At 41.6% G+C, this 26,428-nt stretch overlaps 2 protein-coding genes across 4 annotated transcripts in view; one reads left to right on the forward strand and one right to left on the reverse strand.

Moving 5' to 3' along the window:
- Nucleotides 1-17,752, forward strand: part of Tbh (Tyramine beta hydroxylase) — a 34,078-nt gene extending 16,326 nt beyond the window's left edge. For 2 of the 3 annotated variants that reach the window (XM_002057000.4, XM_032440637.2), the window contains exons 3-8: nucleotides 9,749-10,107; nucleotides 10,164-10,315; nucleotides 10,404-10,795; nucleotides 12,835-13,184; nucleotides 13,278-13,465; nucleotides 15,216-17,752. In XM_002057000.4, coding sequence (XP_002057036.2) covers nucleotides 9,749-10,107; nucleotides 10,164-10,315; nucleotides 10,404-10,795; nucleotides 12,835-13,184; nucleotides 13,278-13,465; nucleotides 15,216-15,516 — 1,742 coding nt within the window. In that variant the 3' untranslated portion in view covers nucleotides 15,517-17,752. The remainder of the gene's footprint in view (nucleotides 1-9,748; nucleotides 10,108-10,163; nucleotides 10,316-10,403; nucleotides 10,796-12,834; nucleotides 13,185-13,277; nucleotides 13,466-15,215) is intronic. The other variant, XR_011416268.1, reaches the window with a different exon arrangement.
- A 2,994-nt stretch (nucleotides 17,753-20,746) lies between these two features.
- LOC6633816 (uncharacterized) lies at nucleotides 20,747-22,203 on the reverse strand. The gene is made up of 2 exons (XM_002057001.4): nucleotides 21,124-22,203; nucleotides 20,747-21,035 (listed from the first exon to the last, which is right to left on the reverse strand). The coding sequence occupies exons 1-2, from the start codon at nucleotides 22,183-22,185 to the stop codon at nucleotides 20,817-20,819; spliced, it is 1,281 nt and encodes a 426-aa protein (XP_002057037.1). The 5' UTR covers nucleotides 22,186-22,203; the 3' UTR covers nucleotides 20,747-20,816.
- Between the last annotated feature and the right edge of the window lie 4,225 nt (nucleotides 22,204-26,428).

A 26,428-nucleotide genomic window follows, 5' to 3' on the forward strand; every position in this document is an offset into this window, starting at 1 on the left:
GCTTGTGTGTTTTATGTGTGTGTTACTTTTGCCGCAGCGACCACCACACAATGTCATTAACCAAATGAATGGCTGACGCTGCAGATTTGGACGGGGCGACGAGCGGCAAAGGCCTCGTTTACTTGTGATTAAGTCGGGTTGCCCGCAAAGCTGCACGGCCTTGTTGCCCCTGGCCCTGTCTCAGCCCCTGCCCTTGCAACCAAAAACCAAGCCCATGACAACGAATTTAAGGCGTAGATTACCTAGCTGTTTGTGGTCCACGTCAGCCAGCGGTGTTAAGGGGACGGGGCTAAGAAGGCCAACATTTTCGACAAGTGGCCCTGGACGAAGGCGAGCAAGATGAGACTCAAAGGAATGTCAGAGTGATGACAACAATTTAATGGAAATAACTACACATTTATAAGTGACAACTTTGTTGTTCGTGTGTGCGTGTGTATGTGTGTGTGTGTGTGTATCTTTGGGCATCTTGCCGTGTTTTGTTGCCTGGGCCAAGAGCGTATAATTTATGGTCGAGGCGTGGCAGACAAATGGCCGGCATATGCATGCCCAAGACTTTGTGTGGGGGTGGGCGGCATTTGTATACAGATGAAAATATATATATAAATATATAAATGAGTATACTGTATATATTTATATATATAAATGTGTGTGTGTGTGTGTGTGTGTGTGTGTGCAGATACACGCACACAATCGCAATAACTAACGGTAAATTAGTTTGCAAACAGAGTGAAAAAGGCAACTGGCAGATGAAACCTAATTTGAGCCCGGCACAGCACACGCACACGCGCCCGCACACACACACACACACACACACACACGCACACATATACAGTTGAAATGTTTGCCACAACCGAATTGAAAAGGGGGCAAAAGCCTGTAGCATGTAGCATGTAGTTGTGGCTGCTGTTGAGCGCCGCGTTGGCAACAGCCTGAAACAATGCCCAGCCCAATCAGACCAAACCCAACTGAACTGAACTGAACTGAACTGAACCGAACTTTTGTAAACTGGCCACGAACCGCTTTACAGATATTCAGGCAAATGGACCGCATCGGCTCACAATTGAAGGTTGACAAAACAATTGTACGGGCGACGAAAGTGTCGCAATCGTTCAATCATAAAAATAAATGTCAGAATTTCAATCATCATCTGAACCTTTGACGAACCAGTTCACAGACGTACACTTTGAGCAGCCCAATAACTTGTGCTGTATTTGTATTCTATGCTTTAAATGCATTTCAATTGGTCTTAAAGGCATCTATTAATAGAGCTAACACAACACACTTTCAAAGTTGTTGTTGAACTAGTTCATACGAACATTGCTTGCCAGGCGGCTCACACGCACTTAAAGCATGACTTCGATCAGTTTCGAAATTGAATTTGAATCGGTTATCAATCGGTTATCCCGTTAAAATCCTTACAGCAAGATATATTTGCATAGTCAAGATCAAAACAATTCAATTTAAAGTTGTTATTGAACTAGTTCATACGTTCGCGCATCGTTTGGCAAAACGACTCACACACATTTGTAGCAAAACGTATTAGATGGAAACTGGAATTTGAATCGGTTTTTAATCGGTTATGGCATTAAGCTCCTTACAGTAATTTAAATGCGTATTATAAATAGTTCATGGGCTTTAAACGCGCCCAAAATCGATAAGGATCTAAAAATTTACTTGTCTACATATGAATTCAAATAAGCTTTGAATCGATTCAAAAGCAATTTTGAACCGCTTGGTAACGGGACTCTTGAATTCATAGTATGATTCGGGTCATCACAATTTTATTACTGGGAAAAGATGTTACTGTATTTGACTCTGTCGCAAAAGTTGTGCATTTTAAACCATTTTTAAAGCTTTTTTTCAAGTTAATTATGGTTCACTTAAGTTCGGTTCAGTTCGGTTCGGTTATTTGTTGGGCAACTGTTTTGGTTCATATTGGGTTGGGTTGGGTAGTACGTTTCAGAATCACTGTGCAGACTGCATTTACAATCGATAATTATCGATACATATTAAGCACTACACAAGCCTTTAAATTGAATATCAAATTTTAATTATACGCTCGGCTCATGATGCTTGTTAGCGCTTTGGATTTGGATTTCCCAACTGAAAGCACGGCACACATTATGTCGAATCCTTGTCGAGCAAAAGCTAGACCCACACCGCTGCGGACCAGGCCCTCTGCCCGTCTCCAGCTGTGAACATGTTCGTTTTTTCGTTTCTTTTTTTTTTTTTTTTACCAATTTGGTCTCGGGCTATGTGGCTTGCCAGTTCAAATTGCGCTGCCTCGTGTCCACATTACGGGTCTGAGTGTGGCCAGAAACCGCTGGTTTTATTTTTTCTTCTCTTTTTCTTTTTTTTTTTTTTTTATATGTTTTCGGTGCACATTACCACATGCCCAGCTGCCACCGCATGCTGCCCCGCACACTCACGGCCGCTTGGCGAGCTTTATTAGGCTGCGTTCGGCTTTGGGCAGTTTTTGGGTATCCTGGCGTTTCGCGTGTGCCTTTTAATTTATTTATCAGTGGAACCAGAGCCGCAGCCGCAGTCGGTGTACCGCAACTGGCGGCCATTTGGCAGCGCTTGGCTCTGGCCCGATAGAAGCGAAACCTGGACCAGAACATGAATCCGGACACGGCTCGGGCCAATTTTGTTGGCTCTTGTTTATGCATCCGACTCGATGCCAGCTCGTGGCTGGAGTCACGTTAACCTGCCTTGCTGTGCCTCACATGGGATGTGCCACTGGCCATACGCACATCCTTCATATATCCTTTGTGTGCTTGTTTTGTGTGTGCTTGTCCTGTGTCCGTGTGTTTGTGTGTGTGTGCGTGTCTGCTTCGTCCCGTGCAGCATTCGGCGCCCAACACACAGTTCTCATGGATCACATATGCTGTGTCGGCAGTACAATCCCCAAAAGAGGGCTATTTGAAATGCAGTTAATTATATTCAGCCTTCGATAATTGGTTTATACTTTGGGCAGATATCGCATTCATCGATATTCAATCGAGTCTCGCTTTAATACAAATTTTAATATCTGCTTTTCTATAGAAACAAGACAGACATAACCTCAATTTTGGCAAAGCGAGAAGCGTTTGATGCAATGTGGCAGAGGAGTGATAAGACTGGTTACTTGTTATTATTTTTCCTCGCATATTTGTTTTGTTTTATTGCTTTTAAGCTTATTTTTTCTTCTCGCTTCAGCTCTACTATTATTTCGCATTTCATGCTCGCTGCGCTTCTCGCTTTACTTTGTTTATTCTCACATGGCGTCTATGGCGTCGGTATGATTCTTGGCTTGCTACTCTACTTGTAATACATTTGAATAATGACTTCACTTTTTCTTTTCTTTCTCTCTTAGCTCTTATTCACTTAATAAGGCTCTCACTTCGCTTCTCGCATCTGTTTCTTAGTTTTATAATTTAACTTGCTCTCTCGCTTCGCTTGTGTCTCTCATAACTTTTATTAAATTAATAAAACTCTCTTTTAGCCTCTCGCTTCTGCTCTTTAGCTTTATAATTTAACTCTGCCTTCGCTTGTTTTACAGCTTATCTCACTTTTGTCGTAGCTTCTTGCTTCATTTCTCTATTTTCGATAACAATTTGCTTTATTTACTTTTCTGCTTATCCTACTTTTTGCATAGCTCCTTGCCATATTATTCTCTTTTTTTGATTCTTGTCTATGAGAACTTTTGTTAAATTTACACTGGACATTGCAATAGTTAAGCAACTTATCGTTTTGCATCTCACTTAGTTTTTTCTCTCAATCTGTCTTATCGCTTTTCTTGGGTGCTTGGTTTTGACCCATAACCTAGCTTTGCTTCACACTTAACTTATCGCTTAGCTTCTCGCTTCATTTCTTAGGCACCGCTTTGCAGCATTCGCTCTATTGACAGACTGCAACGCCGCTTATCTCAGCCGGCTTTTTACATAATAACTTCTCACAAAGCTTCTCGCTTCGTTTCGCCTTCACGCTGACAACATTTCCAGTTATGCTGACTTTGCGTGAACGGTTTCTTTGTGTAGGCACACAAAATGCATTGACTGACATTGTGGAGGGGTTTTTCCTCATCATCTTCTTCTGCTTCTGCTTCTGCCTTTGCTCTCTAGTAGTAAATTATCGGCTTGAGGGTGCCATTACTCAGAAATGTCAACGTGAAGTGGAATGTGGAACGAAGAAAGAGTGGGCGGGGTGTCAAGAATGCGAAGCACTTTGCACTGCAATTATATTAACCTGGCCATGAAACGTGAGCTCGTTTGAGGCGGTCCATCAAAATGGCAACAGCCTCAATGCCATTGCAGGCAACATATATACATATATACATATTTATATATATATATGTGTATATATGTATGTGTGTGTATTTGCTGATTTATGTAAGAGCTGGCCACAATAAATCCTCAATAATTTATAGAGCTGGGCGACCGCAACGTTGACCCGAACGAAAGCAAAAATTTTGTACAAATATTTGTCTCAATCAAGCGAAAAACCGTGGAAAAGTGTGGGCAAATTTTTGCTCGATAAATGCTGTCAGTCACGCCCCCACCCCCCAGACGCCCTCGGTTTCGTTTCTCTTTTCCCCTGATGGCCCACCATTTCATAACTCAATGCGACAGGAACCGGACAACAGAGCAGTCAATTTATAATAAGAGACTTGGAGCGAAGGACTCGCACAAGTCGACATGGCAATCGAAATGGAGCAAAGCGCTAAAAAGGGAATTCAATAAAGTGTTCAGCTGGTTAAGAAGAGGGTGTTAAGAAAGGCCAGCAGGAAGCGGATGGTGGTTCAGTAGTGCAGCAGCAAGCCAAGCATTCCCAAGATGCCCAAGCAACACTTGAGAGAGGCACAAAAAATATTTAAAAAAAAAATATATGTATATATATATATATATATATATGTATAGCAGGAGCAGGAGAAGGGACTGGCTAGGCTGCTGGGATCCACTGGGCACCAGGGTGGGGCTGGGGCTAGCTAAAGCAATTGAAGATTTGTGCAACTAGCGTTTACAATAATGACATCAGCTATTTTATGGCAGCACAAGCAAATGCGTCCGTCCACACAAATACTAAAAATATTTTCAAGCAGCAGCCTAAGCAGAACACGTCAGTATGCGACTGGGCGGTTCTGGGGTGCGGTGCGGTGGTTTGCTGTTTGCGGCGCCCCACCTAAGCTCCTTCAAATTTGTTCGCATGCAGTGAATAATAAGAAAATTCCTGTGCGCCTTGGCATGCCGAATGCTCATCATCAGCCACGTTCTCGCCCTCGCCCTAGCCTTTGCCCTCGTACGCGTCCTTGTCGTCGACCGTCTTCACTTTCGAAAAGGCAAAAAAAAAAAAAAACGTTCAACTATGCGCTGTACTCTGCACCACATTCACGTACTCCATAGAGGCGAGGCACCGCAGCACCATTGCCAGCAACACCACACGCATGCATACATACACGCACACAGACACGCACACAAACATACATGGCTAAGCATCAAACTGGCATTTCAAGTTCAGCATCAAAAATGAAAAACTAGTTGGCAGTGCCCGACTTCAAGATACCCTGAGCAATGCAATATCAGTAGCACATATCTACACAAGCTGCGTACTTTGGATGGCCTTACTCTATGCATGGGAAATGCGTGCTTGAATAACTTCGGTGCTTATTGTCCGATCCTTGGCAAGTTTGTATAACATGCCAAAGTGTGTGTATACCAAATATATCTATCTGTCTGTCTGTTTGTTTTTATGTAAACTACAATCTGAGCTTGAAGGATTTTGTCATGACGGATCTGAACAATACATTATATAGCTGCTAGGGACAAAATTGGTCGAGCATAAAGAAATTGTATGAACAACCTTTTTCGCTTTCATAATAACTCGACCGTATTTAGCTTTTAATAGCTTAACTATGTTTCATACATATAAGCTAGACTTTGTCAGCATCATGGTATATTATCAGACAGCTCTTTGGGCAGAATCTGGGTAAAGCTGAGTTTTTGTATGGAAAACTGAAATGCATTTTAAGATATCTTCAAGCCAAACTTTGCCATTGCGAGCCTAATAATTCTTCTCGCATATCTACATCGCATATCACATGCTGCGAGAGTATTTAATCTGCGGCCTGCTGAAGAAACCCATTTTTTTTTTTTTAGTTTTTTTCTTGTATATATACTTATCTATATGTGTATATATATTTTTTGGTATTGGGAGCATATAGCTAAAGAGCAGTCAAGCAAATGCAATAAACTTTGAACAAGTTTATTAAATTTACAGTTATGTGTGCAATGCATTGTTGTTGTTGTTGTTGTTGTTGTTGGTATTGGAGCTTAAATTGCCGCCGGGTAAAAGCTGTTAAGTGTGAATGAAAATGCAATTGAAAAGTTGAGACAAAGCAATCGAGAATAAAGCAATTGAAAAGCGAGTCACTGGCTGGACTCTGACTGAAGGCGGCATATACCAGATAGAAGATGGAAGAGCGAAGCGGGAAGCGTGAAGTGGGCAGGAGGAAGCAGGTGGGAGGGGGCTCCAACAATTTCATAGATAGTTTTTGGCCTGAGCTTCAGCTGAAAAGTGGGCAACACAAATCGAATTTCAACAGAATTAAAACTTTTAGCGCTGTGTCTCGAATTTCGAGTGCCGCTTGACAGTCTATGTATGCGTGGGTGTGTGTGTGTGTGTGTGTATTCGTGTGTGTGTCAAGCCAAGATTAAGCATCTGACATATTTAGATTTAATTTAAAAGATAGTTACTGGCGCTTATTGGACTGTCACAGTTCAGCAGCTCAAAAGTAGGTTACATAAATTAAAGAAGTACTTTTGTACAATACATGCATACACATGTGTGTGTGTGTGTGCGTGTGTGTGTGCGTGTGTGTGTCAGTTTTTAAAGCACACACTCATGAATAGCTTATGCGCAATACTCTCGTTAAATTCCTCAGTGATAAGAGCTTAATAGACGTTGGTGTCGCGCGGAAGATACATTTGCGTTAGATGAAACAATACATAAGAAATGTTTAAAAACCATTTGTACTATGAACTAATTATCGCCTGGGAACCTTTAAAGGCGATTGATTATATAAAACTTGTTATTTGGTATTTATTTTTCCACTTCTCCACTAAAAATAGACCAAAATATTAAGGGAAGATTGAGTGTGATTTAGCCCATACATAAATAAATCTGAAATCTGAGAAATGTGATTTGGTCAAGTTTTGTAAGCTTGATGAAAAATGGATATATCACATGATTTGATTATGATTATGACCATAAATAAGCACACAAAAAGGGTATTTAAAGTCTGTATATCAACCGGCTGCTCTACTAATTCAGATAACACTGGGTGCATATTTTTGTATAATGCAAAATGATGTTTATAAATGTGCTGTTCAGATGTCTGTCAAATGATAGCATAAAATGAAAATCATTTGAAACCGAAAACTTTAAACATTATTCAGTTATTCATGAGTTTGGCGCATTTCGTTTTCCATTGCACAAATGATAAATTGACAAAAACCAAACAATGAGTGCAATTTGTTGTTGCCTTTAACCGCTGCCGTTGCGATTTCCACTTGAGAGACGCCAACGCCAGTGCCAGCTACTACGTAGAAGCATTTCTAAATGGAAATTTGGTGTGAGAACACGTTGTTTTTCCATTTTTTTTTTAAACTTTTTTTTTTATTACTCGTTTGTTTTTTGTGTTCGGATGCAAAGCAAACAGAAACGAGTTGGCGCGGACGCCGTTTGGCTATGATATATGTGAGGGCCTGTGAATGGCTGTTGTCTGTGCGTATGTGTGTGCCTGTGTGTGTGTGTGTGTGTGCAAGGGTATGTATGCGTGTGTGTTCTAGCAGTGGGACATATGTAGGATAACAAATCAATTTTAGTGCCGGACAATCGAACTCTCAGCGCAGTTACCTTAACGTCAGCGTCCAGCTTCCACTCCGTTGGGGCATATTACTTCCGCTAAGATTGGCAGGGGGCGAGGTGTCCAAAATGTGAAATATTCTGCAGCTAGCTAGACATAACGAGCAACTACACGCCTAGCTCTTATAATTATCACGTTATGCCCAAAAACACAGGTCTGAAAATCGATAATTATCGATATTCTGAAGTTTCATGTCACTAGGCACGGCTGAATCGACTCAGCACTTGCAAACCAAACCATTTCTAGAAAAATAGCTGGTTCAACTTTTGTTTTGATTAGTTTTTGAACAAAGATTTGGTTCTAAGTGCGATTTATATAAATGCAAATTGGCATTCATTGCGCAAACCACTTTTGTAGCCTTCAAAATTGTTGCACATATCTGCAAGCTTACGTATGGGTATATGCGCACTGGCTGCGAATCACATCAGAAATCCCTAGACGCCGCTCCCAACTTCAATTGCGATAAAAAACCACGAAAACAAAAAAAAAAGGGGGGGAAGCTGAATTCATGAACGCAGCAAAGCAATGGACATCAGCTGCAGTTACCCTATTCCAGCTTTGGCTCCAGCCCCGGCTTCGGCTCCGGCTCCGGCTCCGGCTCCAACCCCAGCTCTGGGCCCGACTCTCCAGATCTGGCCCTGGTTCATCTCAATAAACTCGTTGGTCTCATGCGATGCGAATGGCGAAACGCAGCGAATCGCTGTCACTTGTGATTGTAATCGAGTGTTTCCACCGTCGCTTTTTTGCACTCCATGTAACAGCCCTCTCGGCAACTCGGCAAATGCCCCTCAGCTCTATATTCCTGCTGTCAAACAGTTTGATATACTTTGCAAACTACGTTCACACGATATAGCTGCTGCTGCTGCTGCTGCTGTTGCTGCTGCTGCTGTGTATGTGTGTGTGTGTGTGTGTGTGTTTGCCAATTGGATTTGACATTTTATTGGGTTTTCTTTCTCGTTACTGCCGCTCCAGTGACTGGGGCCCAACCCACAGCAAGTCAGTCGAGACGCTGTTGTAGTTGTAATTGATGTTCGGTTGCCTGGCCAAGAGTCCTTTGGTAACATAAATCTAATGACCTGGTCCGTGTACAGCTGCACAGGATTTGAGTGCGGTTCGAAGCAGAGCAGATAACATGGCTGAAAGATTGAATTCGTTTCCTTTGCCTTGCGTCCGGCTCTGCTTTTGTTTTTTTGGTAATTAGTACAGAGGCAACTTGATTATCGCTCCATGGACTACAAATTCTGTCGTTTCGCCCACTTCTGACCACGCCATCCAACGTGTAACTGTAAACGTGCTCTTATTGCTATCATTCATTTCGGACTTGTCAGTAAATAGCAAAAAAAAAGCCAGAGTCAAATAACAGTCGAGAGCGCTCGGAATGTAGGCAAGAGGTCTTGAATTTATCAGATTAACTCCGTTTTCTTTTTCCTTATTTTTTTATGGACTGAGACATTCAGCAAACTAAGGAAACTTAAGACTAAAACAATTTGTCGTTGGTTGGAGCTAGCTCTCTGCCTCTAGGATTGCTTGCCATTTCCCCCTGACAGAGAGGGAGACATTTTTTGGAGTCAAAGTTGATCTATTGAATATTTAAATAATATTATTGTCCCTTGACGTAATGTTTTGCGCGAGTCCGTAAGATTACTTCAGACCAGGACAAACTTTCGGCTAACAGAACAATTTTGCGTTGGTTCGAACCGGCTTCCTGTGTTTTAGGTCGGTTTGGGAATCTGGTTTTGCACATGCGTTGATTTGAAATTGGTCGAGTGTAGAGGAAGTTTGTTTTGTAGACAAGCAGATAAGGAGTTAAGAGTTAACATCTAAAACAATTAACTCCGTTCACAGGTCTCTCGGATACGAAGCTACATGAAGTCTATTTGGATGACAAGGAGATCAAGCTTAGCTGGATGGTGGATTGGTACAAGCAGGAGGTGCTTTTCCATTTGCAGAATGCATTCAATGAGCAGCATCGTTGGTTCTATTTGGGCTTCTCAAAGCGCGGCGGATTAGCCGATGCGGATATTTGTTTCTTTGAGAATCAGAACGGTTTCTTCAATGTGGTCACCGACACGTACACCAGCCCAGATGGCCATTGGGTGCGCAAGGACTACCAGCAGGACTGCGAGGTCTTCAAAATGGATGAGTTTACGCTGGCCTTCAAGCGCAAGTTTGATACCTGCGATCCGCTCGATCTGCGACTGCACGTAAGTGGCATTTCATTTTGTTGCATCCGAATGCTTACCCGGCTAACCTGCTGCAGGAGGGAACCATGTATGTGGTCTGGGCACGCGGCGAATCGGAGCTTGCCTTAGAGGATCATCAGTTTGCGTTGCCCAATGTGAGTGCACCACATGAGGCGGGTCTCAAGATGCTGCAGCTGCTGCGCGCCGACAAGATACTCATACCCGAAACGTAAGTGATTCAAGGCTTCGCCTTTCTGTGGATCTTACGATCTTAAGTATTCCTTCCTCCTCCGCCCCCCCACCCCTCTCTCCGCTAGCGATTTGGAGCATATTGAAATCACGCTGGAGCAGGCGCCGGTGCCCAAGCAGGAGACCACCTACTGGTGTCATGTTCAACGTTTGGATGACATAATCAAGAATCGTTTGCATATTGTACAATTTGAGCCGATTATCAAGACGCCGGGCATTATACATCACATGGAGGTGTTCCACTGCGAAACGGACGCACACGTTGAGATTCCACTGTACAATGGCGACTGCGAACAGCTGCCGTTGGAGGCCAAGGTCTGCTCCAAGGTAATGTCATTGTGGGCCATGGGTGCCAGCACTTTTACATATCCACCTGAGGCTGGCCTGCCAGTCGGTGGACCCGATTTTAATCCCTACGTTCGACTCGAGGTGCACTTCAATAATCCGGAGCTGCAGGCGGGTGAGTAAAGTTACACTTGATATTGAAAGTTCAATTTTACAAATTGAATTCGCACTTTAAATGTTTCGGCCGTGACTGAGGTTTTATGTAAGTGTAGAATGTAGATGGAAGAAGCCGTTTCCATAGAGTATCATATTCTTGATAAAGATGTCGAGCTGAGTCTATCTACTTATGTTTGTCCGTAAATCTCAGACAGAACTACTTAAGTTAGAGAAATATATTTCTTCACGTATACCACAAGCAGCACGAATATATAATTTTTGGTTAATATATCTTCACATTTCAATAATATAGATAAATATATGTTATGGAAATGGGAAGAGATGTGAACAAAAAGTCATAAACATGCTGTTGAGACTTGGAAAAAACTCAAAAAGTATTAGAGCTTGATGGAATAAACTCTCTTATAGTTTATAGATACCTACAGCCATTCATAGCTAAACTTTAAAACTGTGACAGCATTAACATTGCGCTTTAGTATTTTGTTGTACTTGGCTAACATGATTATGGCTTGAAAATTGCATAAAGATCGGACTACAAACACCGATGATATTTAAGAACACGTTTTTCAGAGTGAGAAGCAAATAAAGAAGCACAGGAGTTGGCTAAACCGCGTGCGCGTGTGTGTGTGTGTGTGTGTGTGGATGTAAGCTAGAATTCTTGTGAATGTAGCTAAGCGCAGGGTTCAGGGTATTTCTCAGTCGGGCACTCCCGATTAGAGCACAGTTTATATTTATTTTATCAGTGTTTCTTTCAAATGTTTAAGTCATTCAATATTTTAGCAAGACAAAATACGAAATGACAATTGCACTTTTCAGGCGCAAAATACATCGTAAATACTGATTTAATAACCAAATATTGTTATTACCGGTACCAAAGAGAATTTTTGAAATCGCAAACGATATTCCCATGTCAGACATGCTTGGAGATTTAAATAGTGAATTGGGCTTCCTGCGGGGCTCATGATAATAGCTGCTGTGCACAGCTGAGCACAGTTCCTTACAAAGGCTTCTGTTTTTTGTTTGTTTGTTTACCAACACTGCTTTGTTGTCTCGGAAAAGGAAAGGGGCGAAAATTTGGTCACATTGACAATGGGAATGTAGCCGGGGTAATTCGATTTTGATGATTGTTGAGCTGCTTTTGTGTGACTCGTTTCACAACCTTTGGCCGCCCCCCTTTTTGGTGGCCCACACTCAAGTGGATCAGTGTACAAAAATGCACATATGTATGTACACATATATGTATACATATATATACACACACATTTATTTACAGGCATGCACTGGGGTGATTTCATTAAAACTTTTGTATAAATAACAGCAAGAGCGAGTGCTGTGACTGCGACAAACAGGAGCAAAATGTCATTATTGCTGCTTGTAGTGTCCTTGTGTACCTTATATCCTTGTCGATGGCATCGTCTTGCGCATTACATGGCCATAAGAGTGTGGGCATGACTAAAGCATACCGAGTGCACCACTCAGCTCAACGTCTGTAACTGAGCACGGGCTAGAGATGGTTGGATTTAAATGGCTTGACAAGAGACGCAAACAATTCATTTACCTTGAACATTTCTTTTTTTTTTTTTTGCAAGTGCTAAACCGATTTTAGAGGGAGTACCACAAAAAAAAAAAAAAAAATTTGGCGTTGAACTGTTGAATTCACGTCATACGTAATTCACAGTTTGCGGAAAATTCACTTTGCTGGGTGGAATTGGGTATTTAGTGTGGAATAGGAAAATTGAATAAAATTTTGAAAATTTATGTTATTTACTATTAATTGTTAAAAACAATAAATTACCCACAATAAGAATAACAAAAATTTAAAAAAATTGTTTTTCCGTTTCGCTTGAAAATCCGTGAAACACGAACACGCACAAAAGTTGACAATTTGTTATGGAACAAAAACATATCGTGGTGTTAGGTCATGCTGTAGAGTGTGCTGTACACATACTCACACTTTCATCACCGCCCCCCCATTCAGCCTGCCCGCCCCTCGCAATTGTCCAGCAATTGCATTAATATTAATCATACGACCCGCAGGTCTGGTGGATAGCTCTGGATTTCGCATCAAAGTATCAAAGACACTGCGGCAATACGATGCCGGCGTCATGGAATTGGGTCTGGAATATACTGACAAAATGGCCATACCGCCCGGCCAGACGGCGTTCCCACTGAGTGGCTACTGTGTGGCCGATTGTACACGGGCCGCACTGCCACGGACGGGCATCATCATCTTTGGTTCGCAGCTGCATACACATTTGCGAGGGGTTCGCATCCTAACACGACATTTTCGCGGCGAACAGGAGCTGCGCGAGGTGAATCGCGATGATTACTATTCGCATCATTTCCAGGAAATACGCACACTGCACTACAAGCCGCGTGTGTTGCCGGTAAGTATGCGTTACGGAAAATTTGCTTAATCCAGATACACTACAAATGCCCTCTCCCTCCCTCTGTGCCTGCCTCCCGCTCTTCCCATGCAGGGCGACGCTCTGGTCACAACGTGCTATTATAATACGCTTGCCGATACGAATGCCACGCTGGGCGGCTTTTCCATTAGCGATGAGATGTGCGTCAACTATATACATTACTATCCGGCTACCAAGTTGGAGGTGTGCAAGAGTTCCGTTTCGGAGGAGACGCTCGAGGATTACTTTATCTACATGAAGCGGTAAGCGGATGAGGCGGCCACTGCGTGGGCGTCGTTCATGTTTTGCGTTACTTTTCAATCTACATTTTGTGCCAGTTGGCATATCTTGTACTTGTGCCCCCAGCCCCTACCGCTCTCTATCTCTCTCTCTCTCTCTGTCTCTCTGTGTGTGTTTACCCTGGCATTGCCATCAAAGGCAAAACTTTGGCATTCCGGCGTTTGTTGTGGCTCCGGTTTGCGGCTTGCGGCGCCCTAAGCGTATTCATAACGGAAATGTCTGCAGCTTCCTGCCAGCAGCAAATGCTACGCCAAGGTGCACGCTAATTGCCAGCATTAATGGGCCCGGCCCAAAAGTAGAGCCAGAGAACACCAGAGAACCAGAGAACCAACTCCCAAGTGCTTGAAACCCGTCACATTGTTAGGTGTATTGTGTATTTGGAGGGTAACGTCAGAAGAATGAAAGTAGAAATTTTTACATTAGATTAGAGACTTGTGAGCTTTTCAACAGCGTTTGGGCGTTTGCGCTCCCAATTTACAAAAGGGCCAAAAAGTGGGCTTAAAGGTTTGCGCCAGACAAAAGGCGGCTGATTGAATGAGCCGCCACCCCCGCTAAAAAAAAAAAAATAGAAAAACTTATGAAAATTTACGGACTGTTTAGCATAGCAAAAGGTAAAATCCGCATTATTGCAAACTTGAAAAGACCGTAGGAAAAGCCTAGCTAGCAAAATGTTGACATCTATAGCGCTTTTCAGAGTGCTTGGCAATCGCTTCTAAACTAGTTAAAGTCAGCTTTATGTAAAGCCAGGCACGGCAAACAAATACAATTCCAAAATTTATGATGCGAAAACAAAGTGTAAAAAGTTTCAATGTCTCTTGCAAAAAAAAAAAAAAAAACAAAAAACAAGAGAGAGAGAGAGAGGAGAGAGCGCGTTTGTTTAATGTTTAGTCCAATCCATTTCGTGTTGTAAAATTATATTTCCTTATTTAGCGAAATGTTTTATTTCAATCATTTCAACTGTGTTTGAACTGTAAAAACGTAATGTTTCATTTCATCCATTCCAACCAATTTTGCATTGGAATTGCTTTCCAGTTGCCCGCAACATGAATATGAATATGAATAAGCATGTTGTGTGCTCCGTTCTAACAGTCTGATGGTTGTCCCACAAAATGACCTTGTCATTTTTTCCAATACCGAATTTTCCATTTCCAGTGCCTCAAATGATTTGTTTATAAGTATTAACTTATTAGATTTTATTTTCCTTTTACTTTAGATTGATATCGTTTATCTCAATTCTACATGCCACATTAATATTAAATCGCAATTGTAAAATCTTTGTTTCATTTTTGTGGATCCTTTCATTATAAATGCCTAACTTTTAGTTTGGTGCAATAGAATAATGTGCATGAATATGGTAACTAAATGAAAATTGAATATATACAAAAAAGAATTAAAAATGTTTTTGTATTTGCACTCAATCGCCAATATCTTAATTTCAACACTGGCTACGTTAACGTGCGACTGGCAAATTAGTAAATCGGTACATTTTTCAACACTAATGGAGTAGGGCAAATGGGAATTTGGGCAATTTACTCATTAAAATGGCTTTGATGGTCGCACATACAAAGCATTGACATTTTGCTAACCGTAGGCAATTACACGACTTTATCCATCTTTTGCTCCCTTTCTATTCCGCCCTCCCCTACTAACTGTCCAACCAATCGCTCTCCATACACACGCACACACGCACACACGCACTTTGTGTGCGTACAGCAAGGAGCATCAGCATGGCATACACTTGAACGGGGCACGTTCTGCGAATTATCGGACTATCGAATGGACAAAGCCGCACGTTGACCAATTGTATACGATGTACATCCAGGAGCCGCTTAGCATGCAATGCAACAGATCCGATGGCCAGCGTTTCGAGGGACACAACTGGGAGGGTGTGCCGCCGACGCCAGTGCAAATCAAAATGCCCATCCATCGGAAATTGTGCCCCAACTACAATCCACTGTGGCTGAAGCCGTTGGAGAAGGGTGAATGCGATTTGCTGGGCGAGTGCATCTACTAGGCGAGTTATGCAAGGATACGAAATGCATTTGTTTTTTTGTTTCTTGTATTCGATTGCATTTTCGTCGGGGCGGGACAGAAACACGGCACACACACACACACACACACACACACGCACACACATATTGAATATACGGCACGGGATTACAAATGGCATGCGTTTGGCAAAGGGTTTGTCAGGCCCTCTCCATTTTTTGTTTCAATTTGTTTTGTTTTGTTCTTCTGTGAACTTATATAGTATATGATTGTCATCATCAGCGTCAACATCAACGTGCACATTATTGTGAACTGAAATGGCAAAGACAAAAGGTCAGCTGGCAGGGTTGGGGCTCAAAAACTTTCTTTAAATAACTAATGAATTGTTGGCCTTTGAAATGTACCGACGATTTTGCAGAACAACTGGCGGCCACACGCTTTTCACAGTAGCCCAGCTTAAAGCGGCAAATGACAGAAAAGAAAATGTAAAAGAAATGTGGAAAAACCCGTAAGGAAAATAAATGAGAAACAGCTATAAAAGTAGAAAGGGGGGGTTACCCAGCCAACAGCCCCCCGGGGCCAGGGACGGTGCCGGACCCGGTGCCAGGGACATTGCCGGTGCCGGACGGGGGCAATAAGTAGCAGCATCAGCGGCAACTGAAACAGTTTTCAATGCGAGCCAACGGCACTGTTTATACAATATAAATGAGCCAACTTTCAGTCTGTCGAAATGAGTGTCAGATAAAAAGGATGCTCACAGTACGAAACAACCTATCAACCTATCAACCCATCTACCTACACAGCAAGGTAGCCGAGTGGCCAAGTGTTTATTGCCATTTCGCATTTTTGGACAGCCGACAGCCAGGTAAATGTCCAAATCGATTGTCACAAACTATCGATAGTTGTTTGTCTTAAATAAATCAAATTTTGTTTGGCTTAAGACGCTGAAACTGGTTCAAGCCGATCTCCTTAGAAGGTATCACAAGTATTATGGGTACACGGGAAGTTGTGGAACTTCTAGAAATGAATTAATGAATAGGGGTGCGGAATGTGTGGAAATAAGTATATGTGCAGATGAGTATGAATAGAAATGAGTATATGATGAAGAATGTGGAAATTGAAAGACATATGCAAATACAACTCAAAATTTTGTATACAAATAAGTATAAATACTTTTGAGTATGAGTAAAAATGAGTATAAAATCGGTTAAGTATGAGTAGAAATGAGGACAAGATCAGATGAGCATGAGTGTGGATAAGTAGCACAAGAATGAGGAGAAAAATGAAGAAATTCGTTGATTTATGCAAAAAGGAACTCATATAGAAATGAGAATAAGTACATACATGAGTATGAGTATGAATAAGATCGAAAAGAATAAAATGAATAAAATTGAGCTATACAAGAATCACACTCTGTCTTATCTAGGGTAATGTTTGAAAGTAAATATTTTACAAAATTTAAAAGAGTCCATAGGCATAATAATAATTATTTGTCATAATTATTACTTTTTTTATTAGTATATATAGAATATAGCTATAAGCCACCAGCATAAAGTTTTTTTTTTTAATAAAACTAGAGTTTGGCTAAGACAAACCCAAACCCATGCACTAAGTCCGTTACCTCCTATCAAGAATAGCTCTTAAGCTAACAAATTCGAATTCTAGTTAGATTGTTAAAGACATAAAGAAGCATACTATCGATGGTTTTGAGTACTTTTGAGTATCCCTCTCCACTTTGAAATGAAATTTACAAAAGGTTTTGATATAAATAAATATTTCGAGCTTACCCTATTTGATCTTATTATCCATTAATTTTTCCGTTGTTGTTGATGTTGTTGACGATCAATTAAGAGTTTTTGTTTTCTTCTTAAAAAGATTTTGCATAGTTTTACAAGGATTTATATACAAAACCAAAGAAGAAGAAGACGGAAACATTCGGACGGACACAAAATACATATGCACAAATCATGTAATGGATAATTTTAAGTGTAGCTACATATATATTAAGATGTGATAATTGTTCTACAGCTAAACAAAAAAAAAAAAACAAAACAAACTATGTATGTAGATGGAAATTTATATAGAAAAATCGCAAAAACCAAAACAAAAAAAATTAAAAAAAAAAATGTAAAAAAATGCACAAAAAAATAGACAAAAAGAAAAAATATTATATATGTATACATATAAAATCAAATATATACAAGAGCCTTCACGCTGAACAAAAATCTAAAAAGTATCTAATAAAAAATGACCACCATACCAGTATGAAGCAAAAATTGGTTTTAATTCAACGAGCGAAAACTTCAAACCGTTTATCAACTTGGTTAAGGGATACATTTGGGATTTATATTCATTATTCAAGGTCTTCGCAACTTAAGTACTTGAAAAAGTACTAAAAAATTGTTTGATTTCTGTTCGTCGTTTGATCGGGGCAAGGATTTTAGCTACATGCCTGAAGGGGCGAAAGTGAATGTGAGGGCAGCGATTATTTCTCCTCCTCACTTGATTGCCGGAGAAGGCCCACAGTGATGCGTACTTTGATAAAGCGATTAAGTCAGAAATGCTAATGGATATTGAGAAAAATAAATGAAAGCCTAAAAAAATGATGATATTTGTAAAATAACTTTAACGTTAATAAGCGCATGCAGCAGTCAAAAATGATGCAACACATTGCCTTTTTCACCTGCCCGTTTACAATTCAATTACGAAATTTAATAAATAATATTTCGACTTCTGTTTAAACGGCGGTCGCTCGCACCCTAAACATGGTCCTCCGCCGATGCGCTCCCCCCTAGCAAAGCGTCAAAGTTAAATGTTGGCCATTGAAATCGGCTATTGATAGTTTGTTTTACTTGTATTGGATGATACTTTGTTGCTGCGAATCGATTTGGCAAGCCCCTTGATTGCCTGATGGCCCGTGGACTGGAGTGCTGTCTGCTGGCCTGGCCTGGCCAGGACGCATATTTTAGCCTTCAACGCGTTGACTGAGCGGCATTTTAATTGATTTTCTGTTTTGTGCGACCAAGAGGACGTGCGTTTGCCGTTATGAAAGTATTAAAGCGGTTGCAATCCAATTAAAAGTTTTTAACGAAATCATGCAACAAAAAACTCCCCCTCACAAACACACACACACAGAAATATTTTAATATTCATTGGCGTGCAGCACATAAAAAACGAAAGTATAAAAAATGATATGAGGCTGTATTTTCTTCCTTTTATTTTTTGTCTACTCTTGTAAAGGGTATTCTAACTTAGTCACAATACGTGTTAAGCAAGGTGACGACATCTGCCCGACCATAAAGTATTGGTGTACATATTTTGTCTGAACCGGCCAGATCAGACCACTATATAATATAGCTATCGAACGATCGATTCTTAAAGACATCTTGACCAAATCCCCGCACTAGCTTCATATATGCAGAATATCGGACATCGGATCATATAGCTGCCATAGGAACGATCGATCGAAAAGTAGGTTCCTGTATGGCAAAATTTTCTGTTTTCCCAAGATATTTTCATCAAACTCAGCATTAACGACCTTTGCTATTCATATAACTCTGTAAAACCGTATATACCCTTACTTTAGAGGGTATTATAATTTTGTCATGAAATGTGTAACGCATGGAGGGTGACAAAAATGACCAACCCATAAGATATTTATATGCTACATCATGTTGTTGCGATAGGAATGATCAGTCGAAAATAAGTTCTTCCATTAAGACTTTTCGGGTTTTCACGGAATCGTTAGCAATCCCAGCATCATTGGGTATTTAAGTACAGCGAAGCTAAATACTGTGCTGTAAGGGTATTAATAAGCCGTTCTTGCCGTTTCGTTTTTAAAATTTAACCCAAACTAAATTCGAATCAGTGCGCGGCTATTACAAACGCCAGATACGTTTTTTATATGCACATTTCATCATCGGCTTGCATTTTAAGTGGCCCTGGTCCTTCACTTACAAAAACAAAAAAAAAAAAAAAACTAAAAAAACCCACAGAGTGTTGTCTCTTTAGTATTTTATGGCGGGATTTTTAATGGAAGCGGCCTCGTAATACCCGCAGCTCTTAACATAACTGCGGCTGCGAAACAGTTTTATCATTTACGTAGCTGCAACTGAAGTAGTTTGGGTTTATTAACGTTTATCGTAACGAACCAAAGCTGCAAGTATAGGTTTTTAAAAGGTTTTACAGGATTAAAGTACATAACCATGAACAATTACGAGTGCTTGACTTGCATATCCTTTGTGATATATATATAAATATATGTAATACTAGCGGGTACGTCCCGGCCTTGCCCGTGGTTTGTATAAAATACATAAAGAAAGTGCCAAACCTCGTGAAAATCGGATGAGATATGACCTAGTTATGGGGGTGGCAAATTTTGACCAATGTCTGCATCGGATATATGAGGGTACCGTATCCACATGAGTTTTGACCAAGAATAATGTTGACAGATTTAGATGCCAAACTGATCTAGATGCCAAGTAATAAAGAAAGACCTAAACCTCGTGAAAATCGAAAAAGATTTGACCGAATGTATGTCCATAATAGCGGGTAAATCCCGGGCCCTGCCCGTGACACGTATAAAAGAAATGTTCTCAAAGATAGTTGAAAACGAGTACTAAACCGATCGGACGGTAAACGAATAAGTTTCATACAAACGTTTTTCGTGACTTCTTAACAAATGCGGGCGGAATTTCCCGAAATCCCGTCTTAACGTGAACCTTCATCACATATGTGAAAATGCCAGCTTTTTAAATCTTACGGCTTGGGCTGCACGTTGATTACCAATCAGTTTGTCAGAGATTTATATGGATGGAAAAAATGTAATTCTCTTGATATGTGTTTGAATAAAAAGAGCGAATTTGATGTTTACCGATTTTGCCGATTAGCGAGACTTTTAGAAAAATAAATTACTTAACGCTTGCCTTGTGAGAGCCCATAGCTTGAGTTTTAAGTCTGTATATATTTAAAGTTTAATGAGCAACGCGTTCATACAACAAATTATCAGCCTGATCAAGATTATATGTTATATGTATGAGGGTAGATATATGTACATATGGCGTTTCCAGATTGGTTTTTGCAACTAGTTTTTGTAGTATATATTAATTATGAATCACGAAGCAGAAAAAATATCAACTTACCTTTGCAAGATTCTGACGTGTGAGCATCTTAATAAAAGATCCGGAAGAATCCACAAGCAAGCAGCTTGAAGCTTTCAAACAGAATCACAAGCGACAACAACAACAACAAACGGGTGAAGCTTATGAAGCAAATATATTATTTTTAAACGATCGACACGCATCAAAAGCTTTCAGAGCGCCGAATTTAGATAAGTGATATGGGCGTTGAGACCGCCGCTGTCGGCGCGGGCAGCGCTGCTGGCGCAAGCGGAAAGTCGCTGAGCTTTTGCAGCTGATCCATGCGACAGCAGTTGACGACTCCGTAGCTCGGCACCAAATGCAGCTGGCCAAATAGAGTGTTGCTCAGCCAAGGTATCTCAGCGCAGATGTCCTCACAGAACGAGCTTAGCTCCAGCACATTGAACTGCAAGAAAGAGAGACGGTTTAAGACACAAAACAGAGCGAGAGAGAGAGAGAGAGAGAGAGAGTGAGAGAGAGACAGTAAAGCTTACGTATGGTGAATTGTGTGCGACAACAACAAACTCATTGGGCACAGTGGCCGACGGCTGCAGCGCTCGAACATGCGCCCAAATTTGCGCAGGCACCGGCAACGTGCTGTCGCCGATCTTCTCCAGCAGCAGCGGCCGGCTGGCATTGCAGCTGTGTGCCACGGGCAGCGTTGCCACGCCCGAAACGCCGACGCGCACATCAAACCTGCTGCCAGCAACATCTTCATCGTCGCCGATGCCGCCGCCGCTGCTGGCGGCAGCGCGCAAAGCGTTCAGCCAGTGCAGCCAGTTGCCCGAGCGGAGGGCACGCAGCCACACAATGCTAAGCATATCGGTATATCCGTTTAGCTCCTGGATCTGTTGCGTATCCTGCAGCAGGCTCTCGTACTCAAACAATTTTCCATCGAAGAGCTCGCCCAAGCGCTTCTGGCGATCGACTTGCGTCTGGAACTCCGACTTGGTGGGAAATCGAAAATACTTGGACAGGCTGCCAATGTAGCTGTCCAGCTGCAGGGCGGCCAGCTCGTGGTCTGTGTGCATCTCGAGCAGCGCATTGCGCGGCGCATACGCCAAAAAGCTGACGAAGCGTAAACGCGACGCTCCCAAATCGTAGCACATGCCCAGCAGCTTTACATCCGGCAGAGCCGGCAGCCGGTAACCAACGAGCAGTGTCATCGCATCCGCATCGCAGCCGGTGAGGCTGTGGTTGCTCTCGTACAGCGTCTGGCTGAAGTCGGCGCTGCAGCTAATAAACGTGCCGCTGCGCTGCTGGATTATCTGGCGATCATCCAGATAGACGCCATCATCAGTGCACAGAAGTTCCGCCGTTGCCGCATTGATCTTTAACGACTGTCCGGTATTCCTGTTGATGCTGATGCCCGTGGGACAGTGAAATGTCACCGTCTCATTGGTGGACATTTGGAGGTTCGTCAAGGCACGCTTCACGATGGCCGTCTTGCTGCCGAATCTCTTCATCACAATCGGCTTTGGCTCCAGCAAATTCAGGTCACAAACAGCCAAAGCACCCGCCACGAACAGCAGCCAAATTGAGAACGTCCGCAACATCTCGACTCTCGATTGACACTGATCGATGCGCTGATCTTGAGCTGATTGATTCTCTGTTTGCAACTTTTGAAATATTTCTTATACGCATATGTATGTGGTTGTGTGTATTTCTTTATGTGAGCTAATCAGCAAAAACTCAAGCAAACAATGTGCTGATTCAGCTGAATAAATTTACTTATCATTTTTTGTTGTCGGTAAATTAAGATGATAGAGAAAAGGGGATTCCCACTTTAAATGCTGTTTAAGTTAAAGAAACAAAAATAGGATCGTTCCGACTTGAATGGAATAAGCAAAGTCAAACAAACTCCATTGCAAATATGTATGTAAATATTGTGTAGATACCTATAACTGATCATTATTATTATTATCGCCTGTAGGTCAGGCATTTTATCAGAATATACGAAATGTGCAAGCAAATAAGCATGGATTGGTTTAGGTGTACTTAAGTAAGCAGTGATAATGCTTAATGATATGTCAGCTACGTTGTCTTCGAGTGTCGTTCTTTTTAGCCGGCATATCCATAGCTACGATGACATCATCGCTGACATGTCACCAAGGACATCACGTAAGCTTCTTACATCGCTGACTTCATCAATGAGCAACTTGTGGTGCAACAAATCTGCCATCCTGCTGGGCTAAGCTCAACGAATATTTCGCTATTTACATTGTGATTCGATTAGCTTTATTTCATGGACCACATGCAGATAAGAGATGGCTGCCAACCAGGCAGTCAAGCGGAGCGTGACCTGGACAAAGCTTGCTCGCGATCAAATGTTTATATTTACACACATGCAAACGGGCGTGCGTGAGTGTGTGTGTGTGCGTGCGTGCCTGTGTGTGGCGCATGTGAAATTTCGTGAATCAAAGTTTGTGATGTGGCGCGCAAAAAGTCAAGTGGCAGCGCGCGTAACGCAGCGAAACGCTCAAAAAAATACGTGAGAAGGCGTTGCAAGGCAGTCAGATGTTTGTGTTTGTGTGTGTGTGTGTTTGTGTGTGTGTGGCTGTGTAATCGCCATTTTGGTTGCTTGCCATTGCATATGCGCTCACGCACACGCATGCAAAGCACATTTAATCAGACGCTTCACGCCCTTAATATACCGCCCCCTTCACCAAACAGAACGTCTTAACAGCCACGCCCCTGTCGCATGTCCATGTTTCAGGATTCTCAATGCCTGGTTTGTGGAACTATGCCATGCGTGAAGAAACGTGTGGCATCATTACAGTCTCCAGTCAGTTTCGTCTTCATTTTGCTAAAACATTTATCTGCACACCAATCGCACGCACACACACGCAGGCACACGCGCGTGCACACACACACACACACACACACACGCAGGAAAAAGAATTTAATGTCACAAACTTTTGACGTGCTCTAATTCGTATACAAACAGACAGTCTGGCAGTCTGATAGTCTGTCTAAGATTCTCGCAGTCTGGCAACTCTGTCACCTTGACTCTACCCAGTTTATGGGGCTTCATATGTCTGTTGCCGCGATGTTGGCTCGTTAAAGAAAATTTGTTTTTACGCTTGATGGCAAATTGGGCGCAACTCACGCCACCGCCCCCACCACCCCTTGCTCCATGCCTTTTTTTTTGCCACGCCCATGCACTTGACTTTTGTATGTTGTGCGTTGGACCCGTTAATATTTCATATGTCAACGCAAGCAACATCCCAACATGGCCCGAAAGCCAAGCCACCAACCCAATCCTGCCCCCCTTCACCACGCGCGCACACACACACACACACACACACACACACACACATCTCATCCCTTTGTGGGCAGCCCCCCCGTTTTTTTTTGTTCTCAAGCGTGGCCTTAAATCGCTTGCATTTAAAAAATTTGATTATGTGAAATTCTCATGCGGGGAAATTAAATTTATACACAGATTCACAATTTTTGTGCCTGCTCGTTGTTGTTGTTGTTGCCGTTGCTGCTGTCTCGCATTTTCATTTTTTATGACGGCTTTTCCGCATTTTCGGCATCAAGCAGCGGAGCTGCGAAAAACAAAAACATGAAGCAAATTACAAGCAACAAAACCACGAATTCGAGCTACCCTTTACAATTACAAGATATAGTTATTGTATTTTTTTTTTACAATCGGTTGATATATCTATATCTCGCGTTTCAAGAGATCTTTAAATAAATTGGGAAGTATAGGAAGTTATTGATCAAGTTACACGGAAACCGAGCTTCGTGTCTTATAAGCGATTGTATACATAATTTTGCTGGCTTTAGCTACGATAATATCTGAATTCTCTTGGACAGCCAGATTTCAATGATGATATTTACATATTTCTTAGGGCTTAATATGCCTGTCTCCAGCTGACTGTTGCTTGCTTACAGCTCTCGATCATGCCCTGTCTTAACCATATCCTTAGTACAGGGTATCAGAAAGCGAACTACATGCGACTGACACATTCACTCAGCCAGTCAAATTGAGCTACGTCGGCTTCAGTTTCAGCGTAACCTTTACGTTCTCTTATACCCGATAAGAATGTTAATAGACACATCCAAATACTGTTGAAATGTTTCAAAGTTTCAAGTCTATATGCTGACACGTGCAGAGTTACCAGACATTTAATAAAAGTTGTTGAAAAGTTGTTGTATCTGCATTTCAATACGATTTATGTATATATTTTATATACAGTTATTTGTGTTTGATATTTAAAAGTTCTTGAAAATCCCACAAGGTCTAACATAATAAAATACATTTTAATAAAGATAATATCATTTTTTGTACTCTGTACTAAAAAATCTCCAAAGTTCTTAGGAGTAGAGGAATTCAACAATATATTATATTTTTGTTAGCAGTTGATAGGACATAATTCAGAATCTCTTACTTGAGACTATGCACGAGCTATGCTTAACCGATATTATATCTGGTACCTATGTTAAATTAAATACTTATCAAAATTTCAAAGGAACAAATTATAAAGTAAAAAAAAAAAATAATTAATAAAAGGCATATTAGTTTAGTTAGTTTTCACTAGTCAACCCAGCTGATTGATAAACATATATTGTTTACTTAACAGGGTATTTGTCAGTCGTTGTCAGGTTTGTTATTGATTTCTTTATTTGCAGCGTGTGTTAAGCGACTTAAAACAGCTTAAATGCTGGCGCTGCTGCCATCAAATGCGACGGAGGCTGGAACGGGACTGGGATTGGGTCTGGGTCTGGGTGTGAGGCTGGGTCTGGGTCTGAGGCTGGAATGTGCGTGGTAACATCAGGCAGATGCGGGAAACGGTGCACACACGGGGCAAGGGGCAAGGACACATGGCGAGGAAACGAGATCGTCATTGGCATCCGTATTTGTACTTTAAAGGACAACGGCTGGCAAATGTTTGCGATTTATGCATAATTTATGCAAAAAGAGACACAGCAACAATTTGACATTAATCAGTATGCTTTATTGACTTGACCCAAGCGCACAACAAAGGAGCGAAAGAGATGAATGCACGACAAGCAGAAGAGAGAGAGAGAGAGAGAGAGAGAGAGAGAGAGTGACAGATAGGGAGAGTGTGGGAGTGACAAGGACTCATGACATTCGTGTCTGACATTCTCCATAACTTAATCAAGAAATTCTTTATGCAGCCATCTCACTCTCTGCTTTCCATGTACCCCGCATTTCACACCCTCTCGCGCGCTTATTTAGTGATGCTTTGTCCCTTTCTTTATGTGTGCTCCCCCCTGTTGCCATCTCATCAATGGCATTAATGCCCGTCGCTTCTATTGTGCTTTCGTGCCTTTTGTTTTTGATAATGAATGCGACTTTGGTGACATTCCGTTGCCTCTTTGCGGTTCAGCATGTTTTCAGTTCCCTTTTGCATAGGAATTTTAATAAATTTCTCTATAAAAATCCTTGACAGCCGCAAGCTACGTATTTCGACTGATGGTATAATGAGTACCTGCAGCTATGTATATCGAAGGGTTTTCTGCATTCCGCATATGACTTTGGCGCAGACTTTGACTTTCACCTTGACTTTGACAAGAGGTCGCTTACATCTGGCAACGCTGTTTAGGATATGTTGGCTACTCTTTAGAAAGGAGACTTAACCTCACAAAAGCAAACTTGATGGAATTATTTTGGCATTTAAATAGATGAGACATACAGAAAAGGGAGGGGTCTACCGAATAGGGTATATAATCTGTGTGAAAGCTTGAGGTTCCATATGTTTCAAATCTAACATAGAAGTTTATTACTCTATATGCAAAGAAAGTTTCATCATGAACATGCATCTAGTT

This window comes from Drosophila virilis, chromosome X (assembly GCF_030788295.1).
Source record: "Drosophila virilis strain 15010-1051.87 chromosome X, Dvir_AGI_RSII-ME, whole genome shotgun sequence".
Classification (NCBI taxonomy): domain Eukaryota; kingdom Metazoa; phylum Arthropoda; class Insecta; order Diptera; family Drosophilidae; genus Drosophila; species Drosophila virilis.